The sequence below is a fragment of the Pholcus phalangioides genome, unplaced genomic scaffold (genome assembly GCF_987345545.1).
Source record: "Pholcus phalangioides strain wild (caught in Gottingen) unplaced genomic scaffold, Ppha-v1.0 ptg000017l_1, whole genome shotgun sequence".
In the NCBI taxonomy this organism is placed as follows: domain Eukaryota; kingdom Metazoa; phylum Arthropoda; class Arachnida; order Araneae; family Pholcidae; genus Pholcus; species Pholcus phalangioides.
The window spans coordinates 39203618-39228671 of record NW_028301610.1 but is presented as its reverse complement, the minus strand read 5'-3'; the positions used below and the strand labels follow the sequence as shown (position 1 = coordinate 39228671).

The following is a 25054-nucleotide window of genomic DNA, read 5'->3' as shown; positions in this document are numbered from 1 at the left end:
CACGCTTGAGATCAAAATAAACCCCTCCGCGAGAGAGCAAAAAGACCCCTCCAGCGCGGCAGGTCACGCCCACTGGTGCATGCGCATAGGTCTACTTAACCGGAAAAAATAGAACCGTTCTTATCTCACTTACCAACTAAATCACTTGTGCACTTGCCAACTATACCCGTGTAGACGGCCCTTATCGTCTGCATACATTGTATCGTACTTGGCAACTAAAAATTAAGTTACCAACTAAAGCACTTGCCTCGTGTAAACGGGCCTTTACTGGCACAAATTTTCTGGGGAACACACAACATTGAGAACCCCTGGTCAAACCCCTTATAAAACAAAAACACTGAAAGAAAAAATAAAAGAAAGGAGTCGTCAAGAAATTGTTTAAAAAGTATAAATTTTTGAATTAATATGTTTTTGGATTTCTGGAAAGTTCCAAGCCTTAATAGAAAAACTCATTCTCAAATCCCACCCCCCTTTCAATAATCAAATTGCTCCCCTGTAGTGTGCAGGCCCTGTGTTGGGAATCACTAAACTATACATATTCTAGGTTAATCAACTGAGTTATTTATGCATTATCAATACCAAATATGCATATCATTTAATCCAATCATAGATAAATTTTATTATTAATGTTTTAAATATATTTAAATATTTTAAAAAAATGTTTTATGAATACTTTTATTTTTAGAACGTTTAGATTCTTCTAATATGGGTGCTGAGGATTATTCAAGGCTAATCCCTCTGTGTGGTGAAGAGTATGAAGATCAACGCATTAAAAGAAGGTTGTACACTAGGCAAAAAAGCAAATCTTTAGATTTCATATTGCCTCGAGGTAATTCAGAAATGTCCGGCTGTTTTATTACATGAGACATTACATGACTTTTTGGTGCTATTTTCATGATTTTGTTCAATGACATTCTTTTTATGTTTTTGTTTCTTTCTTTTCTTTAGTCTCCTTTATAATTTAATGGCTGAAATTATAAGAATGGATATCCCCCTGGTCGGCTGAAGTTGGTGTGGTCGGCTGAAGTTGGTTTTCTGTGGTTCCCAACTTCAAGGCGCAAATGCGAGCCGATCTCCCTGTTAAAAAGTCTCGCCACAGAGAGCAACAGTCCTACAACGATAAATCATTCAATCATAACACTTCACTCATAATTAGAAAATCTGGGGGCAGATGACAGCACTACACATAACAAGCATTACACAGAAACAAACTTTACGTCAGGTTGCACTACACGTACACGCACATTCCCGCATATACCGATTCGTTGGGGGGTTCCGCTGGGGAGGGGGGTGCATGTGTGGTGTAGCAGTAGTAGGTAGGGGCTCGGGGATCCATGATGTTCTTAAGTCAGCCACCTCGTTGGGCGGTTTGCCTGTTGTGGCGTTGTATTTGTATTTGTATTTGTATTTGTATTTTCCATTAGGGAAAGACAGTTAAAAAAATTATGTATTGCATTAAAAAATTTGAGCTTTTAGAATAAGAATATTTGAATTTCTCAGAGGTACAACACAAGTGGCAGAAATGACCACATAGTACATTATCTTCATAGGAACTCCCCCATCAGTGCATTAAAGCACCAACCTCTTTGCGAGCAAGCATTCAAGTGAAACAATGTTTTATTCCTGCAATTGCTGAAAGAAAATAAAAACTCTTGAAAAGCAAATTGCGTTCAAATTTTTCAGCCACCCAGTTCATATTCAGTTTTTCTGTCACACTTTTGCTGATTCCTACTTCTGTCTCATGGACAGTATACCTCTTATTTTTCTATACCAGAACGTGATGGTCTATGATGATAATAATGATGTGGGTCAATGTAATGTGATAATTCATATACAACTATACGTAAAATTTTAATCTTCTTAGACAGATAGAATACCATTATATTAAGATTTCCCTACAACCATTTTCAGAATTACAAATAAAGTACTATAATGATTTGTATTCTCTTTGGCTTTGTTAAGGATATTTTTTAAACAAACGGTATAGTATGCCTTCAGTTTAATGGACCATGGTTCTACTGATTTCAGATGAAATTTTGAAATTTTTTTCTCTTTTCGAAATTTTCAAATAGAGTTCTAAAGAAATTTGTTTGTTTATTATTATGATTTTATAATTTACAATGACTTTAACATGACTGTAATGTACAGGGTGGGCAAAAAGTCAGTAAAAACTTTAAAAATTCATAAAAACTCGAAAAATAACCAAAATAAAAAACGGTTTTCAGAGTTAGCATCGCTAGGTCACAGGGATTTTTTTAAGACAGGAAAAAAACAAAAAACAGCCGATAGGTGGTGCTGACGTACACAAGTCAAATAAAACTTATGCAAATAACGAACAGAATACCTCCAAATTGTTTATTACAGCAGTATGTTCCACATGACCACCACCACAGGGGATAACATATAATGTGTATAATGTCTTTTGCATTAGCAAATGGTCTTTGATGTCGTTTATGGTAAATAGGTAATTCTTGAGTGGTTTTTTAAACAAAGGAAGAGATATACAACTGGGGACGTCGTTTGGGAGATTGTTATAAAATTTTGGGATGATATAAGTCAAATAGTTTTTCTTTACTGTTTTGAGTATCAGAGGAATTTTCAGGGTATTGTTAAACCTGGCTGATGATTTCGATGTATTTAATGGAATGCAAATCTGATTTTTATTAAAAATAATTATAGATTTATAAAAGAACAAATATCTCAGTAGAAGTATATTTAAATGATGAAAAAGTTCATGTTTAGGGGTGGTGTAATCGCAAATAATAGATCTAATTATTTTATTTTGTATTTGCACAATAGGGCGAATCATACTAATGTAATCACTGCCGCAGATAGTAAGGCCATACAATAAATGTGAGTGAAAAAATGAGTAGTAAAATGAAAGTAGGAAAGAAAGATTTACTGTGTCTTTGATGTGATAAAATTTGTAGAGACTGAAACAAAGTTTTGACTGAATATACTTCTTATGTGACTTCCATTTAAAATTTTTGTCAATGTAGACACCGAGATATTTGATGGTGGATGTTTGCACTAATATTGAGCAGGTACAGTAGTTGGAAAGGCAGAGTTATGGAAAACGAGGTGGAATTATATAAATATTAGTATGTTTAATCAAGGGTTTACTATATCATATATTCCTGTTTTTTGTTTTTGCTAGTTTTTTTGTATGTTTTTGCATCATTTGTGTTCTGGGTTGAATCACTGCATGAGCAAGTATTGCACTGCTTATGTCCCCTTTAACTTTTGAATTTTCAGATTCAAGCAATATATATTCTTTTCATAATCAGACAACTTTGCCAAAGTCCCTGTTTGTTGTCATTAATTTGCAACCTGCAAAACAGTTTTTTTTTGTTTTTTTTTGAGCTCTCTTTCATCTGATTCTGAAATTGAATTGTTGGTACAGTAAAACTTTTCTTACAAGAATCGTTTGATAAGTAAGGTAATGAGAGAGCAGCATGCTCACTTTCAAATAATTATAAGCAAAACTCTTAAAAACCTATCACAACAAGTCTGAGCACAAAAACTTAGCAGTTTCGGAAATGGATGATTATAAGTGTTTAGCAGGGAAAATTTTTTTTATATAAAATATTTGCTAGCTGCCTAGATCAAAGCTGAATTAGAATAAGTTCATGGGGAATCTGCATCATCATTTAAGACCATGTATTTTTGCATCAATTAATCTAAACCGTTCACACATCCACTAAAGAAGAAGAGGGTCCTGGGTGCCTGGTTTAGATGGACACCTTGCAAATCATAGAAAAATTCCTTGATATTGTCATGGAAGAGATCACCGATTGAAGCTGCTTAAGATAGATGACGTAGATATTTCAATAGAATGGGGTTCATACACAATATTCTCTATGAGAAATTGTAATTGAAAAGCTTAGTGCAAGATGGGTGCCGTGATTACTGATGATTGATGAAAAGCTAATGCAAAAGACATTTCAGAAGACAGTTTGTCAAAATTGGCTCATAACCACAAAGATTTTTGTCATTAGTTTTTGACTTTGTGTAAAACATAGCTTTACTACTGTATACCAGAGCATACTTGCGAACTATTACAGAGTTTCCGCAGTTTCTACAGATTGCTACCATAAAATACGGAACTACGGCAAATCGTTAAATGCTATGGAAATCTGGTTTTTTCTTAGAAACACTTTGTTTGTTCAAGAATTTCTTTAAATTCCATTATCCTATTGAGTACAAAATTATGTCATACAAAGACTGCATCTCCAATTATCAACAAATTATTGTTATTTTTGATAAATAAAAGAAAGTTAAATTTCACTCACAGATGGAACAAAAACCCGATATCTGGATTGCAGATTTAGCCTTACGTAGGGTTTAGGGTTACCATATTTGAAAACCGAGAAAGGAGGATGCCTACGTGCGCACTCTTGATGACGTGATTTCCCCCAATTTACGCAATAGATGGTGCCACTTTTCAGCTGAATAAAAGAAACCCACCTCTATAATAATTTTTCTTAACTAAAACAGAACTGCTATAATGTTACGGAAATTTAATAAATCTGTTTATTATGCATAGTTACCAACCATTTTTATGAGTTACATAAATTTTGTTTTTCACATTCATTGGTGATTATGTGATCCGCAGCTCATATTGGAAAATATGATAAATCGTGAATAAATTATCTAAATTTACCAGAAACTGCTCAAATGTCAGTTTAAGATGATAGATTCAATCAGTGATTTTGCTTGTGTTTAAAAGTGTTGATAAATGGGATGAAAGCTGACATTAGAGTTAACAACCTTATCGAAACATACTTTCCTGGGCACCAATTCGTGCACTCTGCCCGGCCGAAGGCTTGTATATCTTTCACAGAGTTTAACTGTGAATATACATTTCCCTTTTTCAGCATGATCGAAATTCATTTTAAATCAAAAAAAGATAAAACTTGTTTTTAACCTTCAAATATTTTACCTCTAAAATTGTAATATTTTTATGTTTGTTCATTGTAATAGTTATGAATAGAGCCCAGAATACATGCGTTAAAAATGCAAAATGCATTAAAAAATCACAAAATAGCACCAAAAAAGTAGTTAAAAATTCCAAACTATGCACTAAAACTGAGAAAATATGCATTTGAAAAGTAAATACCCTCAAAGAAGGAAACATATTTTCTCAGAATGTATATTTTCAATTTCTAAGTACATACTCATTAGAAAAAAAATTATCATACAAATAATTTCTGCACGTTTTTTATTTGGAAATTTCTAGTTTCTAGTAATGGGTCGGTTGTTTATACCCTATTAATAATGCCAGGACTAGATACTTTTTCAGCCGGGGCAAGAAAGCACTTTGGTGCCCACATGTAATGTAGAAGAAGCAGTTAAAGGGTGCATTTGGTGCCCTCTTCCGTCCAGCTCGCAGGGCACAAGACCTGCCTGCCACCCCCCCCCCCTCCCCAAGTTGCAGCCCTGAGTGATGCTCACTATAACTTAACTTTTCTTTACAGAGAAATTGGTTCGTCTTACATTTTTTGAATAAAACCTGCAGAAAATTTAATACTCACTCTGTGTTAACCAGGATGAAATAAGTATTTTTTTTTAAATCCAGTTTGAGCAACGGATACTATCAAAGGTAACAAACATCTTTGGTGATTCATTAAAAAATCCTCTCTAAATGCTGTTGCACTTGCCAATTGCTTATTATTCATGTGAATTTTTAAAAGCAATACTCATTCAAAAAAATATAAAAATGTGATTGAACTTTCATTCAACTTCAAAAATATGCACTTATTATGGAATTCTTCAATTTTATACATTTGTGTGCATTAACATTGAAAAAGGTCAAAATTTGCAAATGCATATGCACGTATGTATTTGTGTATAATTCGGGCTCTAATTGTGAAAAAAGTTATTCAAACTGACCCGAGATAAGTTGTGAATAAAGAGAAGAACAAATATATTAATAATATAGTAGCTGTTTGTGAAGTAGAACCGTCATAATCTGCAAAAAGTAATACGTCGCTCCTACAAATTTACCAGAAACTGCTCAAATGTCAGTTTAAGATGATAGATTCAATCAGTGATTTTGCTTGTGTTTAAAAGTGTTGATAAATGGGATGAAAGCTGACATTAGAGTTAACAACCTTATCGAAACATACTTTCCTGGGCACCAATTCGTGCACTCTGCCCGGCCGAAGGCTTGTATATCTTTCACAGAGTTTAACTGTGAATATACATTTCCCTTTTTCAGCATGATCGAAATTCATTTTAAATCAAAAAAAGATAAAACTTGTTTTTAACCTTCAAATATTTTACCTCTAAAATTGTAATATTTTTATGTTTGTTCATTGTAATAGTTATGAATAGAGCCCAGAATACATGCGTTAAAAATGCAAAATGCATTAAAAAATCACAAAATAGCACCAAAAAAGTAGTTAAAAATTCCAAACTATGCACTAAAACTGAGAAAATATGCATTTGAAAAGTAAATACCCTCAAAGAAGGAAACATATTTTCTCAGAATGTATATTTTCAATTTCTAAGTACATACTCATTAGAAAAAAAATTATCATACAAATAATTTCTGCACGTTTTTTATTTGGAAATTTCTAGTTTCTAGTAATGGGTCGGTTGTTTATACCCTATTAATAATGCCAGGACTAGATACTTTTTCAGCCGGGGCAAGAAAGCACTTTGGTGCCCACATGTAATGTAGAAGAAGCAGTTAAAGGGTGCATTTGGTGCCCTCTTCCGTCCAGCTCGCAGGGCACAAGACCTGCCTGCCACCCCCCCCCCCCTCCCCAAGTTGCAGCCCTGAGTGATGCTCACTATAACTTAACTTTTCTTTACAGAGAAATTGGTTCGTCTTACATTTTTTGAATAAAACCTGCAGAAAATTTAATACTCACTCTGTGTTAACCAGGATGAAATAAGTATTTTTTTTTAAATCCAGTTTGAGCAACGGATACTATCAAAGGTAACAAACATCTTTGGTGATTCATTAAAAAATCCTCTCTAAATGCTGTTGCACTTGCCAATTGCTTATTATTCATGTGAATTTTTAAAAGCAATACTCATTCAAAAAAATATAAAAATGTGATTGAACTTTCATTCAACTTCAAAAATATGCACTTATTATGGAATTCTTCAATTTTATACATTTGTGTGCATTAACATTGAAAAAGGTCAAAATTTGCAAATGCATATGCACGTATGTATTTGTGTATAATTCGGGCTCTAATTGTGAAAAAAGTTATTCAAACTGACCCGAGATAAGTTGTGAATAAAGAGAAGAACAAATATATTAATAATATAGTAGCTGTTTGTGAAGTAGAACCGTCATAATCTGCAAAAAGTAATACGTCGCTCCTACAAATTTACCAGAAACTGCTCAAATGTCAGTTTAAGATGATAGATTCAATCAGTGATTTTGCTTGTGTTTAAAAGTGTTGATAAATGGGATGAAAGCTGACATTAGAGTTAACAACCTTATCGAAACATACTTTCCTGGGCACCAATTCGTGCACTCTGCCCGGCCGAAGGCTTGTATATCTTTCACAGAGTTTAACTGTGAATATACATTTCCCTTTTTCAGCATGATCGAAATTCATTTTAAATCAAAAAAAGATAAAACTTGTTTTTAACCTTCAAATATTTTACCTCTAAAATTGTAATATTTTTATGTTTGTTCATTGTAATAGTTATGAATAGAGCCCAGAATACATGCGTTAAAAATGCAAAATGCATTAAAAAATCACAAAATAGCACCAAAAAAGTAGTTAAAAATTCCAAACTATGCACTAAAACTGAGAAAATATGCATTTGAAAAGTAAATACCCTCAAAGAAGGAAACATATTTTCTCAGAATGTATATTTTCAATTTCTAAGTACATACTCATTAGAAAAAAAATTATCATACAAATAATTTCTGCACGTTTTTTATTTGGAAATTTCTAGTTTCTAGTAATGGGTCGGTTGTTTATACCCTATTAATAATGCCAGGACTAGATACTTTTTCAGCCGGGGCAAGAAAGCACTTTGGTGCCCACATGTAATGTAGAAGAAGCAGTTAAAGGGTGCATTTGGTGCCCTCTTCCGTCCAGCTCGCAGGGCACAAGACCTGCCTGCCACCCCCCCCCCCCCTCCCCAAGTTGCAGCCCTGAGTGATGCTCACTATAACTTAACTTTTCTTTACAGAGAAATTGGTTCGTCTTACATTTTTTGAATAAAACCTGCAGAAAATTTAATACTCACTCTGTGTTAACCAGGATGAAATAAGTATTTTTTTTTAAATCCAGTTTGAGCAACGGATACTATCAAAGGTAACAAACATCTTTGGTGATTCATTAAAAAATCCTCTCTAAATGCTGTTGCACTTGCCAATTGCTTATTATTCATGTGAATTTTTAAAAGCAATACTCATTCAAAAAAATATAAAAATGTGATTGAACTTTCATTCAACTTCAAAAATATGCACTTATTATGGAATTCTTCAATTTTATACATTTGTGTGCATTAACATTGAAAAAGGTCAAAATTTGCAAATGCATATGCACGTATGTATTTGTGTATAATTCGGGCTCTAATTGTGAAAAAAGTTATTCAAACTGACCCGAGATAAGTTGTGAATAAAGAGAAGAACAAATATATTAATAATATAGTAGCTGTTTGTGAAGTAGAACCGTCATAATCTGCAAAAAGTAATACGTCGCTCCTACAAATTTACCAGAAACTGCTCAAATGTCAGTTTAAGATGATAGATTCAATCAGTGATTTTGCTTGTGTTTAAAAGTGTTGATAAATGGGATGAAAGCTGACATTAGAGTTAACAACCTTATCGAAACATACTTTCCTGGGCACCAATTCGTGCACTCTGCCCGGCCGAAGGCTTGTATATCTTTCACAGAGTTTAACTGTGAATATACATTTCCCTTTTTCAGCATGATCGAAATTCATTTTAAATCAAAAAAAGATAAAACTTGTTTTTAACCTTCAAATATTTTACCTCTAAAATTGTAATATTTTTATGTTTGTTCATTGTAATAGTTATGAATAGAGCCCAGAATACATGCGTTAAAAATGCAAAATGCATTAAAAAATCACAAAATAGCACCAAAAAAGTAGTTAAAAATTCCAAACTATGCACTAAAACTGAGAAAATATGCATTTGAAAAGTAAATACCCTCAAAGAAGGAAACATATTTTCTCAGAATGTATATTTTCAATTTCTAAGTACATACTCATTAGAAAAAAAATTATCATACAAATAATTTCTGCACGTTTTTTATTTGGAAATTTCTAGTTTCTAGTAATGGGTCGGTTGTTTATACCCTATTAATAATGCCAGGACTAGATACTTTTTCAGCCGGGGCAAGAAAGCACTTTGGTGCCCACATGTAATGTAGAAGAAGCAGTTAAAGGGTGCATTTGGTGCCCTCTTCCGTCCAGCTCGCAGGGCACAAGACCTGCCTGCCACCCCCCCCCCCCCTCCCCAAGTTGCAGCCCTGAGTGATGCTCACTATAACTTAACTTTTCTTTACAGAGAAATTGGTTCGTCTTACATTTTTTGAATAAAACCTGCAGAAAATTTAATACTCACTCTGTGTTAACCAGGATGAAATAAGTATTTTTTTTTAAATCCAGTTTGAGCAACGGATACTATCAAAGGTAACAAACATCTTTGGTGATTCATTAAAAAATCCTCTCTAAATGCTGTTGCACTTGCCAATTGCTTATTATTCATGTGAATTTTTAAAAGCAATACTCATTCAAAAAAATATAAAAATGTGATTGAACTTTCATTCAACTTCAAAAATATGCACTTATTATGGAATTCTTCAATTTTATACATTTGTGTGCATTAACATTGAAAAAGGTCAAAATTTGCAAATGCATATGCACGTATGTATTTGTGTATAATTCGGGCTCTAATTGTGAAAAAAGTTATTCAAACTGACCCGAGATAAGTTGTGAATAAAGAGAAGAACAAATATATTAATAATATAGTAGCTGTTTGTGAAGTAGAACCGTCATAATCTGCAAAAAGTAATACGTCGCTCCTACAGTTGTCAAGCTTATTTAATAATATTGTCCACTGCTTATTGTTTTTTCCTTCAGAATTTCTCACCAGGTGGAAAGGGGAGTAGGTTGATGACGGCCAAAAAGCTATACCGTACAATAGTCTGACTGAAACGTCTCAACATTTAGGACTCCCCCCCATTAGGACATTAGGAATTGGAGCAAAAAATAATAATAGCAATCCCTCTCCCCTCACTTTTAATGAATTGTGCCCATTGTCTGGTCAGTTTTATTACTTTGCCCCTAGAGCAAGAAGGGGTTTTTCTTTCTGTACCCTCAAAAGGTTTTTTTTTTTTTGGCTTTTGGGAGAGTTTGCTCTCCTCCCCCCCCCCCCCCCCGTCAGAGGAATCCGCATTGCATGTCGTTTGCATCCTATTTTCTTTACTTCTGAATGGAGAATAGGTAACCCCTTCCCCACTTTAGTACATGGCATCTGCTGTTGGTGAGCAAACAATGGTATTCTCAAAATGGGTATTGTGGTTTTTCTTCTTTCAGAGCTGTTTTTCCGACTATCTTTTTCATTTTATCCTTGGGCAAGCTGGGCCATAGTTACAACAGCATCTGCCCCACTTGGAGGCAATTTGGATTCCTCTAGGACTTTTGAGGGCATTGGTGAAAGCGTGTAAAAATGTGTGGACAAAAAAGACACATGCAAACACTCTTACCAATGAAGAGATATATGTTACAGACTGAACAAAATAGAAACCAATTCCCCAGGACAAAAAGAAAACGATTCTGGAAACCTAAAAAGGAGGACAAAAGGACGAATTTTCTGGAACATAGGAGGATGCTGTGAATGACACCAAAAAGGAGGACAGTTGGTAACCCTAACCCTACGTGACGTTTTCCTGCTCCCAATATTGAAAGTTTTACTTTATAGGAAATTTGTTAATCAAATGATGACACCATTGCAGCTGCAAATGGTTTTTTTGAAGAAATAGAGGAAATGTAATTTTCTGACGCGATAAAGAAATTTGAACATAATTGAAAAAAGTGTGCGAGGCTTAAAGGAGACTGTTGAAAAATAAAATAGGAATTTTTTCTGAAAAACAATAAACACCAATTTTTACCTTACTTTTCAAACGACCCTCGTATATTTAAGCTCTTTAAACTGGATCTTTTCTCAAACCATCTTTAACAATACCATTCTATAATTCATGTTAAAAATGATATTAATACAATACTAATACATGGTGTGTATAATAATACAGTATAGATAAACTTCTTCCAAAAATTGTCTTGCCATTAACATTCAGAAAGTCTCTTTCCTTAAAATATTGTAGTATGTCAGTCTTTTGTTTTTAAGGGTATCTATAGCAATGTTTCTCAACTGTTAGTCCCTGACATCAGTCAAATCGAGCTGTGAGTCACCATTTCATTTTTACTCATTTATTTCTCTTTAATCATGTGTATGATCAGGCCTTCCACTCACAAAAACTAAATCAACCAGGCCACAGGCTTCCCTTCCAAAAGTTGAGAACCACTGATCTATGGAAAATAATTTACTAATGATGTCCACTCTTCTAGGCTTGGTGGCTCGGGTGAGCCCTTCATGTCACTGTGCCAGCCCAGGTGCTGGGATACATCTGTCCTGGTGGGTCTAGTGAGCCCTCTAGCATGACCAGGCCAGGTCTACTCTTCTCAGCTTGGTGGCTGGGGTGAGCCCAGGTACTGGGCCACATCTCCCCTCTCTGCTTGGTTAACCAGGAAGCAACTGATGAACTTTAGAAATAAATATAATATAAAATGTGAAATGTACAAAATTTATATTCAATGTTTGGGATCTTGGCCAAATATCATTCCAATGAGGAAAACTTTGCTCTTTGATGTTTTTGCAGCTCTTATGTATGAAATGCCTTCATTTATCATGTTAAAAATAGCCTATCTAATTGCAGCTCTATCTTGAAGCTGTATTACGAGAACTTGCAGATTAAATTATTTTTCTAAAACTTACTTGATCTAAGTTAAATATTGTCCCATTCAATCTACATCATTATATTAGCTTACAAATACAAATACAACGCCACAACAAGCAAAATGCCCAACGAGGTGGCTGAAAAAAGATGTCCATAACAAATATGGATGACATATATTTAAAAAATACAGCAACCCAATTAAAAACACAATCAAAAATTATAAGCAATATATACACATGATAAAATATTATACAATGCCCACAAAGAATATTATGGTTGTCTTATTCTAAGCATGGATAGCTTCTCAATTTACCCCAATATGTTTATCGCATTTCTTTTTAAACGTGTCAATTGTGTTACAGTTTACTACCTCCGGGGTAAGCTTTTCTATTTATTAACAACCCTATTAGAGAAAAATTCCCTGTGACACCATAACCTCGCATTGTCCCTTACCAATCGATACTGGTGTCCCCTTGTAAAAGCAGTTGATTGGCGGTGTACTAAAAGTTCATGGTCCATCCCATTGAAAATTTTTAACACTTTAATTATATCTCAGCGACACCTGCGCTCATCCAATGTAAACATATTTAAAAAATGAAGCCTTTTGACATAAATAACATGCACATTTTGTAAAGTCTGACACACATTTACTGAAATACTGAATACAACTTATTTGTGAGAGCTCTACAAATACCCTGCAATCTTGAGCCAATAAAATCTTATTGAAACTCTGAAGACTTTTCACAGAAGTACAAGAACAAATTACTTAATGTTCTACGACCTTGCATGTTATTGTAACCTATGGACTGCTAAGACAATTTAGTTTCCTTGTATAGCAATATAATTCTGGTGATTCCATAAACACTTAGAAATGTTTTTCTTATTGATCACCAAACATAGCCAAAATCAGAATTTTTGTGCATATGATTGTGTAAAATATTTTTATTTTTGTATCAACTTTTATATAAGTTGATGAAACTTATAATATTTGCATGATGTTCAGAAATTCTTCTGTCCTTTTACATTGTACAGGGTAGACTAGAAGTCTTAGACACATTATAAAAATCAATGAATTGTCATAAAAAGGTGTGGTCTGCACTGAAATACTTATGATCTAGATTTTTTTTTATAAATCAAAAAATAAAACGTTCAAATTTCACTCACGGGTGGTGCTTTAATTTGAAAAATATGACTTAACACATGAAATGCAACTCAAGCAGTGCATAATTAATGTTTATGAGAATTTGCATTGTATAACACTATAACACTATAACATTTCAATATGAGTGCCCTTTTTGGTGCAGGCAAACATCTAAATTAGTGAAAGGGTGCTCTTGTTGAAATATGGTAGTTTTATGTGAAGCAAATTGTCAAAACACTAATTGTGAAATTTTTGTGTTGCATTTAATGTGTTATGTCAAGTTTACCATTTTTACAGCTCCACCTGTGAGTTCAATTTGAACTTTCTTTAGTTCATCAAAAAAAAATTTTCTAGGACATAAGTATTTTAGTGTCAATTGGTTGATTTGTTATTAATTTTTAAAATGTGTCCAGGACTTCTCATGCGACCTGTATATTTACACAAATATTTTTTTTAACAACCCAAATGATGTTGGATGCTTATTGTATTAGATTTTTAATTCCTTAAATCTTTTATATACCTACTTCAATTTATTAATTATAGTATAGTTCATTTTTATAATTATAGTAAAACAACCTAACTTTAACAGAATCACAAAGTAACAAGAATTTTTTTTCTATTTAACTCAGGTTTCTGCTTAATAAAGAGTCAATTGACATAATGTGTTAAATGCAATGATGTTGTATGTAATTGAAATGAAATAAAAGTAAATTAATTGAAATGAAATAAAAATAAATTAATTGAAATGAAATAAAAATAAATTAATTGAAATGAAATAAAAGTAAATAATTTAAAATAAAGTAAATAATTTAAAATAAAGTAAATAATTTAAAATAAAGTAAATAATTTAAAATAAAGTAAATAATTTAAAATAAAGTAAATAATTTAAAATAAAGTAAATAATTTAAAATAAAGTAAATAATTTAAAATAAAGTAAATAATTTAAAATAAAGTAAATAATTTAAAATAAAGTAAATAATTTAAAATAAAGTAAATAATTTAAAATAAAGTAAATAATTTAAAATAAAGTAAATAATTTAAAATAAAGTAAATAATTTAAAATAAAGTAAATAATTTAAAATAAAGTAAATAATTTAAAATAAAGTAAATAATTTAAAAATTAATAAAATGAACAATATACATAATTTACAATTTACTATGATTACTAAATAATTACTTCATGATATGATACATTATTTATTAAAAATACATCGTCTACCACCGTGAAGATTGCTGTCTCGGTCCTGGGTTCGAACCCTAGGAAGGATATAGAAAAAATATTTCCGTAACAAACATAGACAGCGCCTTTATTTCCAACCTATCTCATTAATGGCAGTAAATTGCAATGTAGTGATGTGCCAGAGTTGGTTTGGTGAAGTAGTAGTAGTCAATAAGAGTTTCCTGCATGCAGCTCACACCATTTTCTACCTGACTTTCAGTTTGCTTTCAGAAATCACACTAATCGAGTCATTATGTCGTAAAGTGCTGCAGTTCTTTCACGGTTTTGACAGATCTGTATAAGACTCTTTCCCCTGCATTTTTCTTCCAAAATAGCAACATTTATTTCATTTTCATCCTTTCTTTTGTGACGTTGAAATATTCAGTGAGAGTGTCAGTGTCTGTCTTGTGAGGTTCAGTTTGTACATTGACATCTATGTTTATATAATTCTCTGCACTGCAATCATGGACACCAGCTTGTATGCAATTTTGTAACTTTTGCACATCATTTGGAAATCCGACTTTTGCACTGACTTCTCCTGTTGAAAAGCCTGCTTTTCTGAAAAATGTTGTTCGTTTCAGGAACCAACTGCTTTACTACATACGGTTTATCAATATCAAATCGTGATTATACAGTATGGCATATCAGTATGGGGTGATGATTATGATTAAAATGTAAATATAAATAGGAAATAATTTGTGAATAATATATCAAAAAAAATAGAATCCAAGACTATTACAATGACTATAGATTTAACATTAACAAACTTTATCTTTACAAAATTGTATTTTTTATTCAGAGAAATTCCAGATGGTTTGAAATTAAATGGTGAGAGAGAGAGAGAGAGAGAGACAAACTAGACAACGTGGAAGTCAACATGAACATAATCAAACCCAACAAACCCATAATACAAAAACAGTTAGGACCATACATAGGACCCAAGGAATATCGTAGATTGAACAACAAAATAAAAACTGAAACATCTTTGCCTAAATTTGAAAACTACTAATCAATAAAATCAACGTAATGGTATAAGGTTTATATTTAATTAATTTTTTTAAATTATGTATATATACTTTCTCTCTCTTTATGAATGTGGTGAGGACTGGATATTATTAATTCATGATTGGTCTATTGTCAGCATATTTTTGTAATGTCAATATATATCAGTATGTCCTGGATGGATTGTAGTAATTTGTTGGGCAATTATGTGGTTGATATTGTGTATTTGAACTTTGTGTGTGAAATAATTTCAATTAAATATTGAAACAGTTTTTGCTAATGTAGGTTGTAGATGTAGAACAGACATTGGCAAGCAACTGGTCTATTGGTCGCGAAACACCCATAGTGTTTGTGTGAAATTTTCCATTAAGAGGGTGGAATTTTCCTTTCCGTTTCTGCATTAGACAGATTCAGTTTAATCCAGGTTTCTTAACATGTATTGGCATTGAAATCATCAGATCAAGATTTTTTCTGTTGAAGACAGATTTTTGTTTAATTCTGTTTAAAAAGTTTTACATGTATGATTGATGAATTGATTTATGTCCGTTAAAACTGATATTTTCCTCTTTCATTTTAAGCCGAATCCCCTTCTTTCTCTGAGTCATCTGAGTGTCAGAGTCGTTCACCTTCTCCAACGCCTTCAAGTGGGTTAGAAAGCACTAGTATAAAAGAGTCGCCTATGCAAATAGATGTCCTAGTTTCTCACACAGATAATTCTGGTAATGATATTTTCAATTTTTTTCACTGTTTTTAATGTTTCTCTTCCATGATGTGATTATTTTTCCAAAATACTTTGCTTTTTTTAAAAAATTAAAAAGTATTCATTTACATGTAAATTTAAAAATATGTTAGTCCATAAGATTAACTAGACTAGTGTTGAGCAAACAATGCCCAGTGGTCCAGATGCAGCATGTGTCAAGGTTCTATCCGGCTTGCTGCAGATTTCCAAATCTTTGTATAGAAATTTTGTATTTTAGTGTCTAAAAAATTTATTTAAGGGGTATTTCCTTTTTTGCATATGGAAAATATAAATGTGAGAATGTAAAAAGAAATTGATTTATATATATATATATAAACTTTTACATATGCAAAAAAAATATAAAAAAAATAGAACACACATGCATCAAGTATGGAAATAGACTTATTTATTTTTTCGCAGTTGAAAGGTTAAACCATTGCCTCTCATATGCAATAAAATCATGATGGTTTTATTGCAAATAGGTTTTGCTCAAAGTATACAACACATCACAGTACTTTATTTCAAGCATAAAAATTCCAATGAGGAATCAATGTCCTAATATGTCAGGCCTGCCAAAATTTTTTATTTTTGTTTTTTGGCTGGCTCCTAAAACAGTTTTCTCATCACTGAACTAGACCATAGTCTCCTAAACTCATATGTCATATTGCCTCGTCACTTGCAAAGTAGTTTTTCCCACTGCTTCCCTATTAATAGTCATTTCCTAATGTTGCTCGATATAGTGTTCCATAGTTGTAATTGCAATTATTGGTGCTTTAACAAAGAGGGAAGTTAAAGTATACTTATTCATTCTGGGCTGTTTGTGTGTTTAAATTATTTGCTATTCCCTGTACAGGTGAGGTGAAAACCACCCTTGTTTGCTTCTACTTGAGTTTCTATAAACTTGACTACAGAGATATCTTGGCTGATGAAGAACTCTGGTTACAAATTTTTTGGCTATCTAATTTTTTTTCAGCTGCAGCTAACAAATAGAGGTTCAGCTAATAAAAGTTTTAGTTGATCTGCATGCACACACTGACCTTGGTGCATAATACAGCATATGTGGCAGCAATTAAAGCTTCTTATAACACTAGTGTGGCACATTAATTAAAGCTTTAATCTGTGCTTGACACCCCATGGCATGTTTCCCACCGATACAAAATCAGTGTTGTATGCTATTTCTGTTATGTCAGAGGCTAGGGGGGAGAATAAGAATCCATTTCTCCAATGAGAGCTATTACTAATTCACACATGCACCTCGTCTGTTTGTGCGGAACTTCTAACGAATTTGTACATGTTGGAATGTATGTGTTGTGAACCTAATGTGAAGTTTGTTTCTGTGTGATGCTTGTTACAGTGCTGCCATCTATCATCTATTTTTTCAAACTATTTGAGTGAAGTGTAATGATGGAATATTTTTACCATTTCTATGCCTGTTGCTCTCTGTGGCAAGACTTTTTATGGGGATAGAACAGTATCATGCTGGTTCATTATTAGCCAAATGTTTTCATTCTTACCACATTTTCTATTCTTAGGGTACATTCTGATTGTATATACTATTATATACTCCATCTTTAAATAGTGTAAGATGGTAGTTTTTTAAAAAAAAATCTCATAAAAATGGCTGTTATACCACTGTACCAAAATTTCTCATTCTTACTTCATTTTCTAACTTAGGGCTACATTCTGATGCTTTATCATAAGCAAATTCATGAATGAGGATTGCATCACACATCCAAATATGTGGTGGTGCTTTTATTTCTTTTCCTTCATAGCGAAGCAGCTACAGCAATCATATTACTATCATGCTAAGGGCAGGTGGTCTTATAAACCAAAAAGACACCAACTGCCCCTAAAGACAAAGACCAGTGTACTAATAATTTATTGCCTCACAGACATTTTCATTTTCTTTCCATAAGAAGCAGCACATCTCATGCTGTATATCATCAATAGGTTTAATGTTCAATAGTTATTTGCTTTTTGTTACTTTCACCATTACCCCCAGTTAATCAAGGTTCTAGTGTAAGTAGTAAGTGATAGAAATGAAGAATAATCAACTTTATACAGGGTGATTATAATTAAAATTCTGATTTCAAAACACTATACAATAAGAACCATTGGTCAGAATTTTCATGGATACTCCTAAAAGAAATGGAAAATGTTTATTTTTTATTTTGCCAAATCTTTGGCGAAAGAAAAAATACTTCAAAATGTACAAGTAGATGACGCTGTACTTGACCAGCGGTATAATCTATTTTGTGCAACCACATCATTTTGGAACTTAACAGCATCAGCGTGTGGATAGCAGGGATGGGCAAATTCCAGGCAACTAAAAAATCAGTTCTGGTGCCTAAAATTTTACTTGCATCATTGCTAAAATGAAGTGTAAGTATGATGTAAATTTTTAACGTGATTTCATAATAATGTGTCTTCCAATATGGGAATAAAGTTCTGGAAAAGTTTGAAAAAAAATATTATTTAGGATTGCTTTGCTTGAGGGAAAAACATGCTTTGCTCCTAGCAAATTTGACTGGTGCCTAAATTTATTTATTTTTTTCGATTTGTCCAGCCCTGGTGGACAACACATAAATACCTAATACAAAAAGTATGAATTACTTGGTACCAGCCATTTGTAACAAATTCGGAAAAAAATTGTCCTAAGTAATAGTTAACAAACATCTCAAGGAATAAATTTTTACATTTGCAAATTCTATCTCAAATTTTGAAACATTCATTGAAAGTATAAGTGCTCAAAACAAGCTTTGAATGAAATTAAAAAATAATAATGAATAAAAAGGGAAAAAAAATCTGAAATGTATTTAGTGCTACACACTGTTGCTTTCTAATTATGGAAAAAATGTATTAAGCTCTGGGACAGAATGATTGGGTTGGTTCCTAAGAGCTGTAGAGTGTATGTTTTGTTTTGTTGTCTTATTTTGCATATTATTTGTATTTGTGTGTGTTATTTTGCAACAATAATAATTTTAAAAAAATGGTGGATAGCACAATTTTTATCAAGATGCACATTTTTTGCAACACCAGCAAAATAGCTGCTGAAGAACCATATTCACAATAACAGGGTGACATGACATCTAAAAGCTAATATAACTGCTGCAACTTTTGGCTTTGGGGATACCACCAAAATGTTATGTGCAGTGATCGGATTACAAACTTTGTTGACTTGAAAGCACATCCACATCATTACCATGACATACTCTGATCTGCTGTTGAACAAGAATTTTTGAACTTCCACCGCACAGCCGGAACATGGTGACCAACATATTTAACTTTTCTTGTGTGAGTTGTAGTTATTTGTTTAAATCACTTCATTTTTGTGGTTTTTATGATTTTGAAATTTTGCAATGCTAATTAACTTATTTTGAACAGACTGGCTATTGCTTCTATTCTGTGAGCGAATTTCCCATGTGCTAGATGAGTACAGCATCTTCTATTTTACATTTTAGTCTTTTTTTTCCCCCTTCGCCATATGAAATTCCATTGCTTCAGGAATATTCATGCAAATTTTCAAGTCATTCTGACCAGTGGTTCTTATTCTACAGTGTTTGGAAATCAGAACTTTAGTTATAATCGCCCTGTACATCGTAAATCATCTCTAATTAATCTGCATTAATTATGCTTCATTAAACACATTGTATTTGCCTAGTTTTTATCACAGTTTTTGCAAAAAAAATAAAATAAAATAGGCTTTCTAATTAAGCACATTGAAAATAACTGGAGAACTCATCTTTATTATATGGTTAATAATAGCATTAAGTATTTTCAAATGCAAAATAATTCTTTGAGTTAAACTATAAAATAATTAAATTGCAAAAGTTGGTTTTTATAAAAATTTAAGAAATATTTATATTGATTAATATGGAAATTTTGTGTGTCAATTACATCAGTAAACATTTTATCTTAATTATTAGAAGTTTTAATGATTTTTCAGAAATTTTATTGTTTTTAATGTAAATGCTATTTAAACCAAAAATACTGGTTTAAACCAAAAAAACCTTGTTTAAACCAAAAAACCGTTTTTTTTACCAACCCGGCTGCTTGAGCTCTTCAATATTATTGTTTAAAACCAAGAGTTTGTTGCAGAAATAGAATTCAAAGATCACAATCTCAGTATCTGAATATTCAAATTGAAAATTTGTACCAAACACATCAGTGTCAGTTCGATTCGCCTAGATATAGGTAGTCAAATATTAACAACACTATCTGTAATAAGCCTGAACCTAAGGACTCTCAGATAAAATTTATTTAATTGTGAGCAAACTCATGGCCTTATCAGGGAACAAACTACCATGACTGCAAGCAACATGGCCTACATCCAGGGGCGTTTGCGCAATCAACCTTTGGAGGGGCCACAAGGAATCTCTTCTAGAAAAATTTTGTGTTGCAAACTGATCCTCATCACACAGAGATACTCAAATCAAACTCGAGTAGCCTCAACTTGGGAGTTGAGTTTGCCCGTTCTCCTTCATGGGACACTACCAAAAAAATCTCAAAGCATGGGAAAATGAGTGAAAATGACACAGTATTTAATTCACCTCCTTATCTCCCTGTACTTTATGAACTGGGCAGAAAAAAAATCAAATTTTTAATGATTCTAGTAGCAATTAAGTTGATTATATTTTATTATAATTATAAACAATTATCATCCTACACTGTTATTTCTGAAAAAAAAAAGGATAAATAGAAAATATTACCTGTACATCCATACATTGGAAGTAACACTCATTGTACACTATTCGTTATGACCAACAGGAATCTAATTCCTTGCAATATACGAAATTATAAAAATGGCTTACCTGGAATTAATAATTCAGCTGATTGCTTGTCAGCCCTGATGGGTGACTGTCAATAATCCTTGATTAACGCAAGTCAAATTCATACTGTAAATATATCCAATATTGGGAGGGAGAATGTAGCTCTACAACATGAAGAAACTTTATTTCCTTCTAAGAGCTGACTCGGTTACCATTTTGAGAGAAAAAAATATAACTGTTTATCTTGGAGGGGTATGAGATTTTCCCATATACCCCCCACATGCAGTGCCGCAACTAGGGGGAGCAGGCAGGTCTGGTGCCCCGGGCGCTGAACCAGGAGGGGTGAAGAATTCATCCTTTAACTGCTTCCTCTACATGCAAGGGGCGGCAAAATTCCAGCTTGCCCGGGTGACAAAGTATCTAGTTGTGGTCCTGCCCACATGCATGTGTGTGTGACATATGTTTGTATTACCACATTCCATTCAAGAGTGATTTGGGGTTAGAGTTGCATCCAAGAACATTTCTGCAAAAAAAATTCAAGTTATATGTAAAATAATGTATAACTGCGTGTTTATCTTGTTATGAAATTCAGCATCGGGCATCCCTCGTACAACCTCAACTGACAGAAATGCAAAGAAATATTTCAAGAGTCCTATTACTTTTGTTGCATTCGACTAGCATGCAATGCTGCCAGTGACTGTCATGCCGGATATTTGGTCTCCAATATCCTCGTATGAGGAGCTCCTTAGAAACATACATGTTCAATCCTCTGGATACGGAGTCTCCTATTAGTTGCCTGACTTTAGTATCTCTGTGTGAAGAGGCTCTAAAAGCATTTAAATTAAAAGAAATTGATGTAAATAGCATATGAAAGTTTTTAAAATCTTCCCCTGTGGGAGGATGCATGAGACCCCTGTTTATGCCTCTGCAGACAAAATGTTTTCATGTATAAACTCCTGTTCATGTAACAAAACATCTCTAATGTTGATACTGTACTAGAGTTGAATGAGATATGCCCCAGTATCACACAGATATAGAACGATGTAGTGATTTTGATACCATTCGACATCATTACCAATATCATTTGACGTAGAAATGACATTCATTTGTCAACATAGTTCGACATAGAGAATGCAGAAAAATTTGGATTATTTCAAAAGAGAAGATATTATGCTTGAAAATGAAAATGCTGTAAAAATGAGAGTAAAATTATTCTAGAGAAAAAAAGATATTTTGGCATTTTCATTGAGTGAATAAATTTTTACTATATTGTTCAATATAGGACACGTAAAAATTTCCGGCCTCTTTCCGATGTTGAATATTCATTCGATGTTCCGCCGTTGGACCGGTATCGGTACGATATCCTAACGATGTCGTTGCGCTACTAGAGGGGGGAAGGAAGGAAAATCCCAGAGAGAAACTTCTTATTCTTTTTTACGAAGTGCAGTGGTATAATGTCATTAGGGTTAAATTTAGAATTTATATACTGCAGATCCTTCCTCCCAAGGATGTAGAGAAGAAGTTTTTCACTGATGAAAAATTAATATAGCAGGGTAGAAGAATTTAAAAAAAAAAGATTAAAATCGCTAAACCCTGGTTTTCACATTCTATCTGATTTCTCATCCATAGCTAATAAGGATGAGACGATTGCGTTGACTGAAAAAATTGGTACTTTTTTGGTTCCTTACAGAAAAATTGCTCACATACCTTTGAATACAGCCATTTGTTGGCTACTAGTTTTTGCTACTACTGTAGTTTTAGGAGGTTTTCAATTAGTCCATAAACAATCCTTTTGTTAACCTTTTGGCTGGCCAAACACTCTTTACTCTGTGTTTTTTCTTTTGATCAGTCCATCTGGACACATAAAAAAAATACAGCACTATGTTGCCTGAATGAAGACAATCTCATTGATGTGCAACTACATAAATACCTGTATAAATATGAGAGGATGATTCAGATGGTGGTGGTTATGAAAGTTTTGAGAAAGTTCTCAAGCCTCCTTAGGGAAACATCATGACATGAGAGTTCAGAGTTTCTTAGGAAGGAATGTTTTTACCACTCTAAATGACAGTAGACATTGCCTTGCTCTAGGTCAGTCATTGTTTAGAAATGTTCATGCTAGAGTCTACTGTGGAGCATCAATAGTCGAAGCACCACAAGAAAAAAATTCTACATTTACCTTGTGTGCACAATCAGTACCTCCAATCAGGAGGGTGTAAATTTGAAGGGGTCAAAAATATGAAAATAGAATAGGAAGCGAGATATATATTATAACCCTATTAAAAGACAAGTACAGTGCCCATCCATTCCGTTAATCGACAAGTGGGGGGGGGATTTGGAGAAAAAGGTTTGTTGAAAAGGGTTTTTTTTTTAAAAACTTGTATAGCTAATAAAACTACAAATGATATCAGGGGCTTTAAACTGAATGCCTCCTCCTTACAATCAATGTTAGTTTAAGGAAAAAAAATTAAATTTTAATCAAAAATTTCCCCTTACATTTGCTATGAAAGGAAAAGATTTCTTTTGGGAAAATTGCTGCCCCCTGAAATTTTGTGGCCCTGTACCACCGCACCTTTCTAAGTGTGGACCTGGATGTAATTGTAACCCAATGTACTCCACACAGTATCAATGTGTTGCCATGTCCATCAAGATCACTGGATCTCTCTTCTATTGAGCAATTGCAGGACATTATTGGATGTCTCTCAGCTCCAGCATTATCCACAACCAGGAACAACAGTTGCAGATTTGACTGACCAAATACAACAGGAATGGAACCCCATACCTCACAATGCCATCCAACACATCTACAGCAGAATGCATGCTTTTTTACTTGCTTGTAATCAACATCGTAGCGACTACAGTGGCTATTAATGTACGGAAAATACCGATTTCAAATGGCACCATGTGCACACAGTATTACTTATATTAATTACATCGATTCACATTGTAATTGATATGAACTCAATAAATTATGTAGACAGATATGTATTACCTGAACTTCATTCATCCAAATCAATTCCTTGATGTTGAGGTTTCATTTACCGTCGGTGTAAGAGGACACCTACAAACGCAAGGGGTTTGTGTAGATGGTGTAAAATAAAATGATATTCAGTTTCTCATTATCCTTTAAATTCTTATTTATAAAATTTTGAAGTTGTTTATCTCAGCCTTCAATAGTGCTTTTTAGTGTTTTATAAAAGTTATCTGAAAATTTTTGGCAATACCTAGAATGAATTGAACAATTTTCTATAGAAACCTTTGGGAAATCAGGTTTCAGATAATGAATGTGATTTCAGAACAAATTATCTTTTTTAGATGAAATATGACTCTACATTTTTTTTCCAAGAGCTTATTTAGCCTCCACAGATTTCTCTGTTTGTCACAACTTTCAATTTCTATCATGTTCTTTTGATCTTGTTATCATTGATATTTTGATTATGTTGATGTATTTTTGGTCACACTTAACCCGTTAACACCCAAGTTATTTCAAACTCTGACAATTTGCAGGTTTATAGGACCCTGGGCAAATATGTAATCCAAAAATTTAAAATAGCAAAACTACTTGTTAAAAAAACTTCAGTGGAAAACTAGATACACAGGCAAATATGAAAAATAAGACTGCTGGCCATTTTGAAAACATTTGCAGTCTGTTTCAAAAGTTTTGTTTGAAATTTAGGTACAGTATAAAAACAATATTCTATCTTTGAAGCTAATGATCATAGAGAATTAAATTTTTTTTAAATTTAAATGTAAAAAAAATCTTAAGACAAAGCTGTAAATGGTATCAGATTGTAAAAATCACAATATATTATGCTTAATGTGTTAAAATGTGAAAATATGTTGTTTCAGAAGTTTAGCCACTAACACCATTTCATGGAAATTAGTGGCTGTATTTGATTTAATGATAGGGGCTAAATGCGTCAGGCATGTGGTATAAAAGTAGAAGAGTTTTCAAAGTTGATTCAAAATGTAGAAGTCATAGCAATTAACTAAGGCAGAGGTTTGTATAGTATGGAAGCTGAAATCAAAAGGTAGAGGTGTGTTAATGACATTTTGATCACTTTTCTACAGCCCAAACAAAGTATTTACTATGTGCTAGCCAGTAATATAAATTATGAGTCAAAGTCATGATGTGGATGTCCACATACTATGACTACAGACAGGCAAATTATAAGAATGGCATCTTATAATTTAATCTCGTAATACAAATGAAAGAACTGG

At 32.9% G+C, this 25054-nt stretch overlaps 1 protein-coding gene across 3 annotated transcripts in view; it reads left to right on the top strand.

Annotated features, from left to right (window-relative positions):
- The window catches only part of LOC149073033 (ral GTPase-activating protein subunit alpha-2), a 405837-nt gene that overhangs the window by 162955 nt on the left and 217828 nt on the right, over positions 1-25054 (top strand). For all 3 annotated transcript variants that reach the window (XM_089246694.1, XM_089246695.1, XM_089246693.1), the window contains exons 20-21: positions 686-829; positions 15904-16044. In XM_089246694.1, the coding sequence (XP_089102820.1) occupies positions 686-829; positions 15904-16044 (285 nt within the window). The remainder of the gene's footprint in view (positions 1-685; positions 830-15903; positions 16045-25054) is intronic.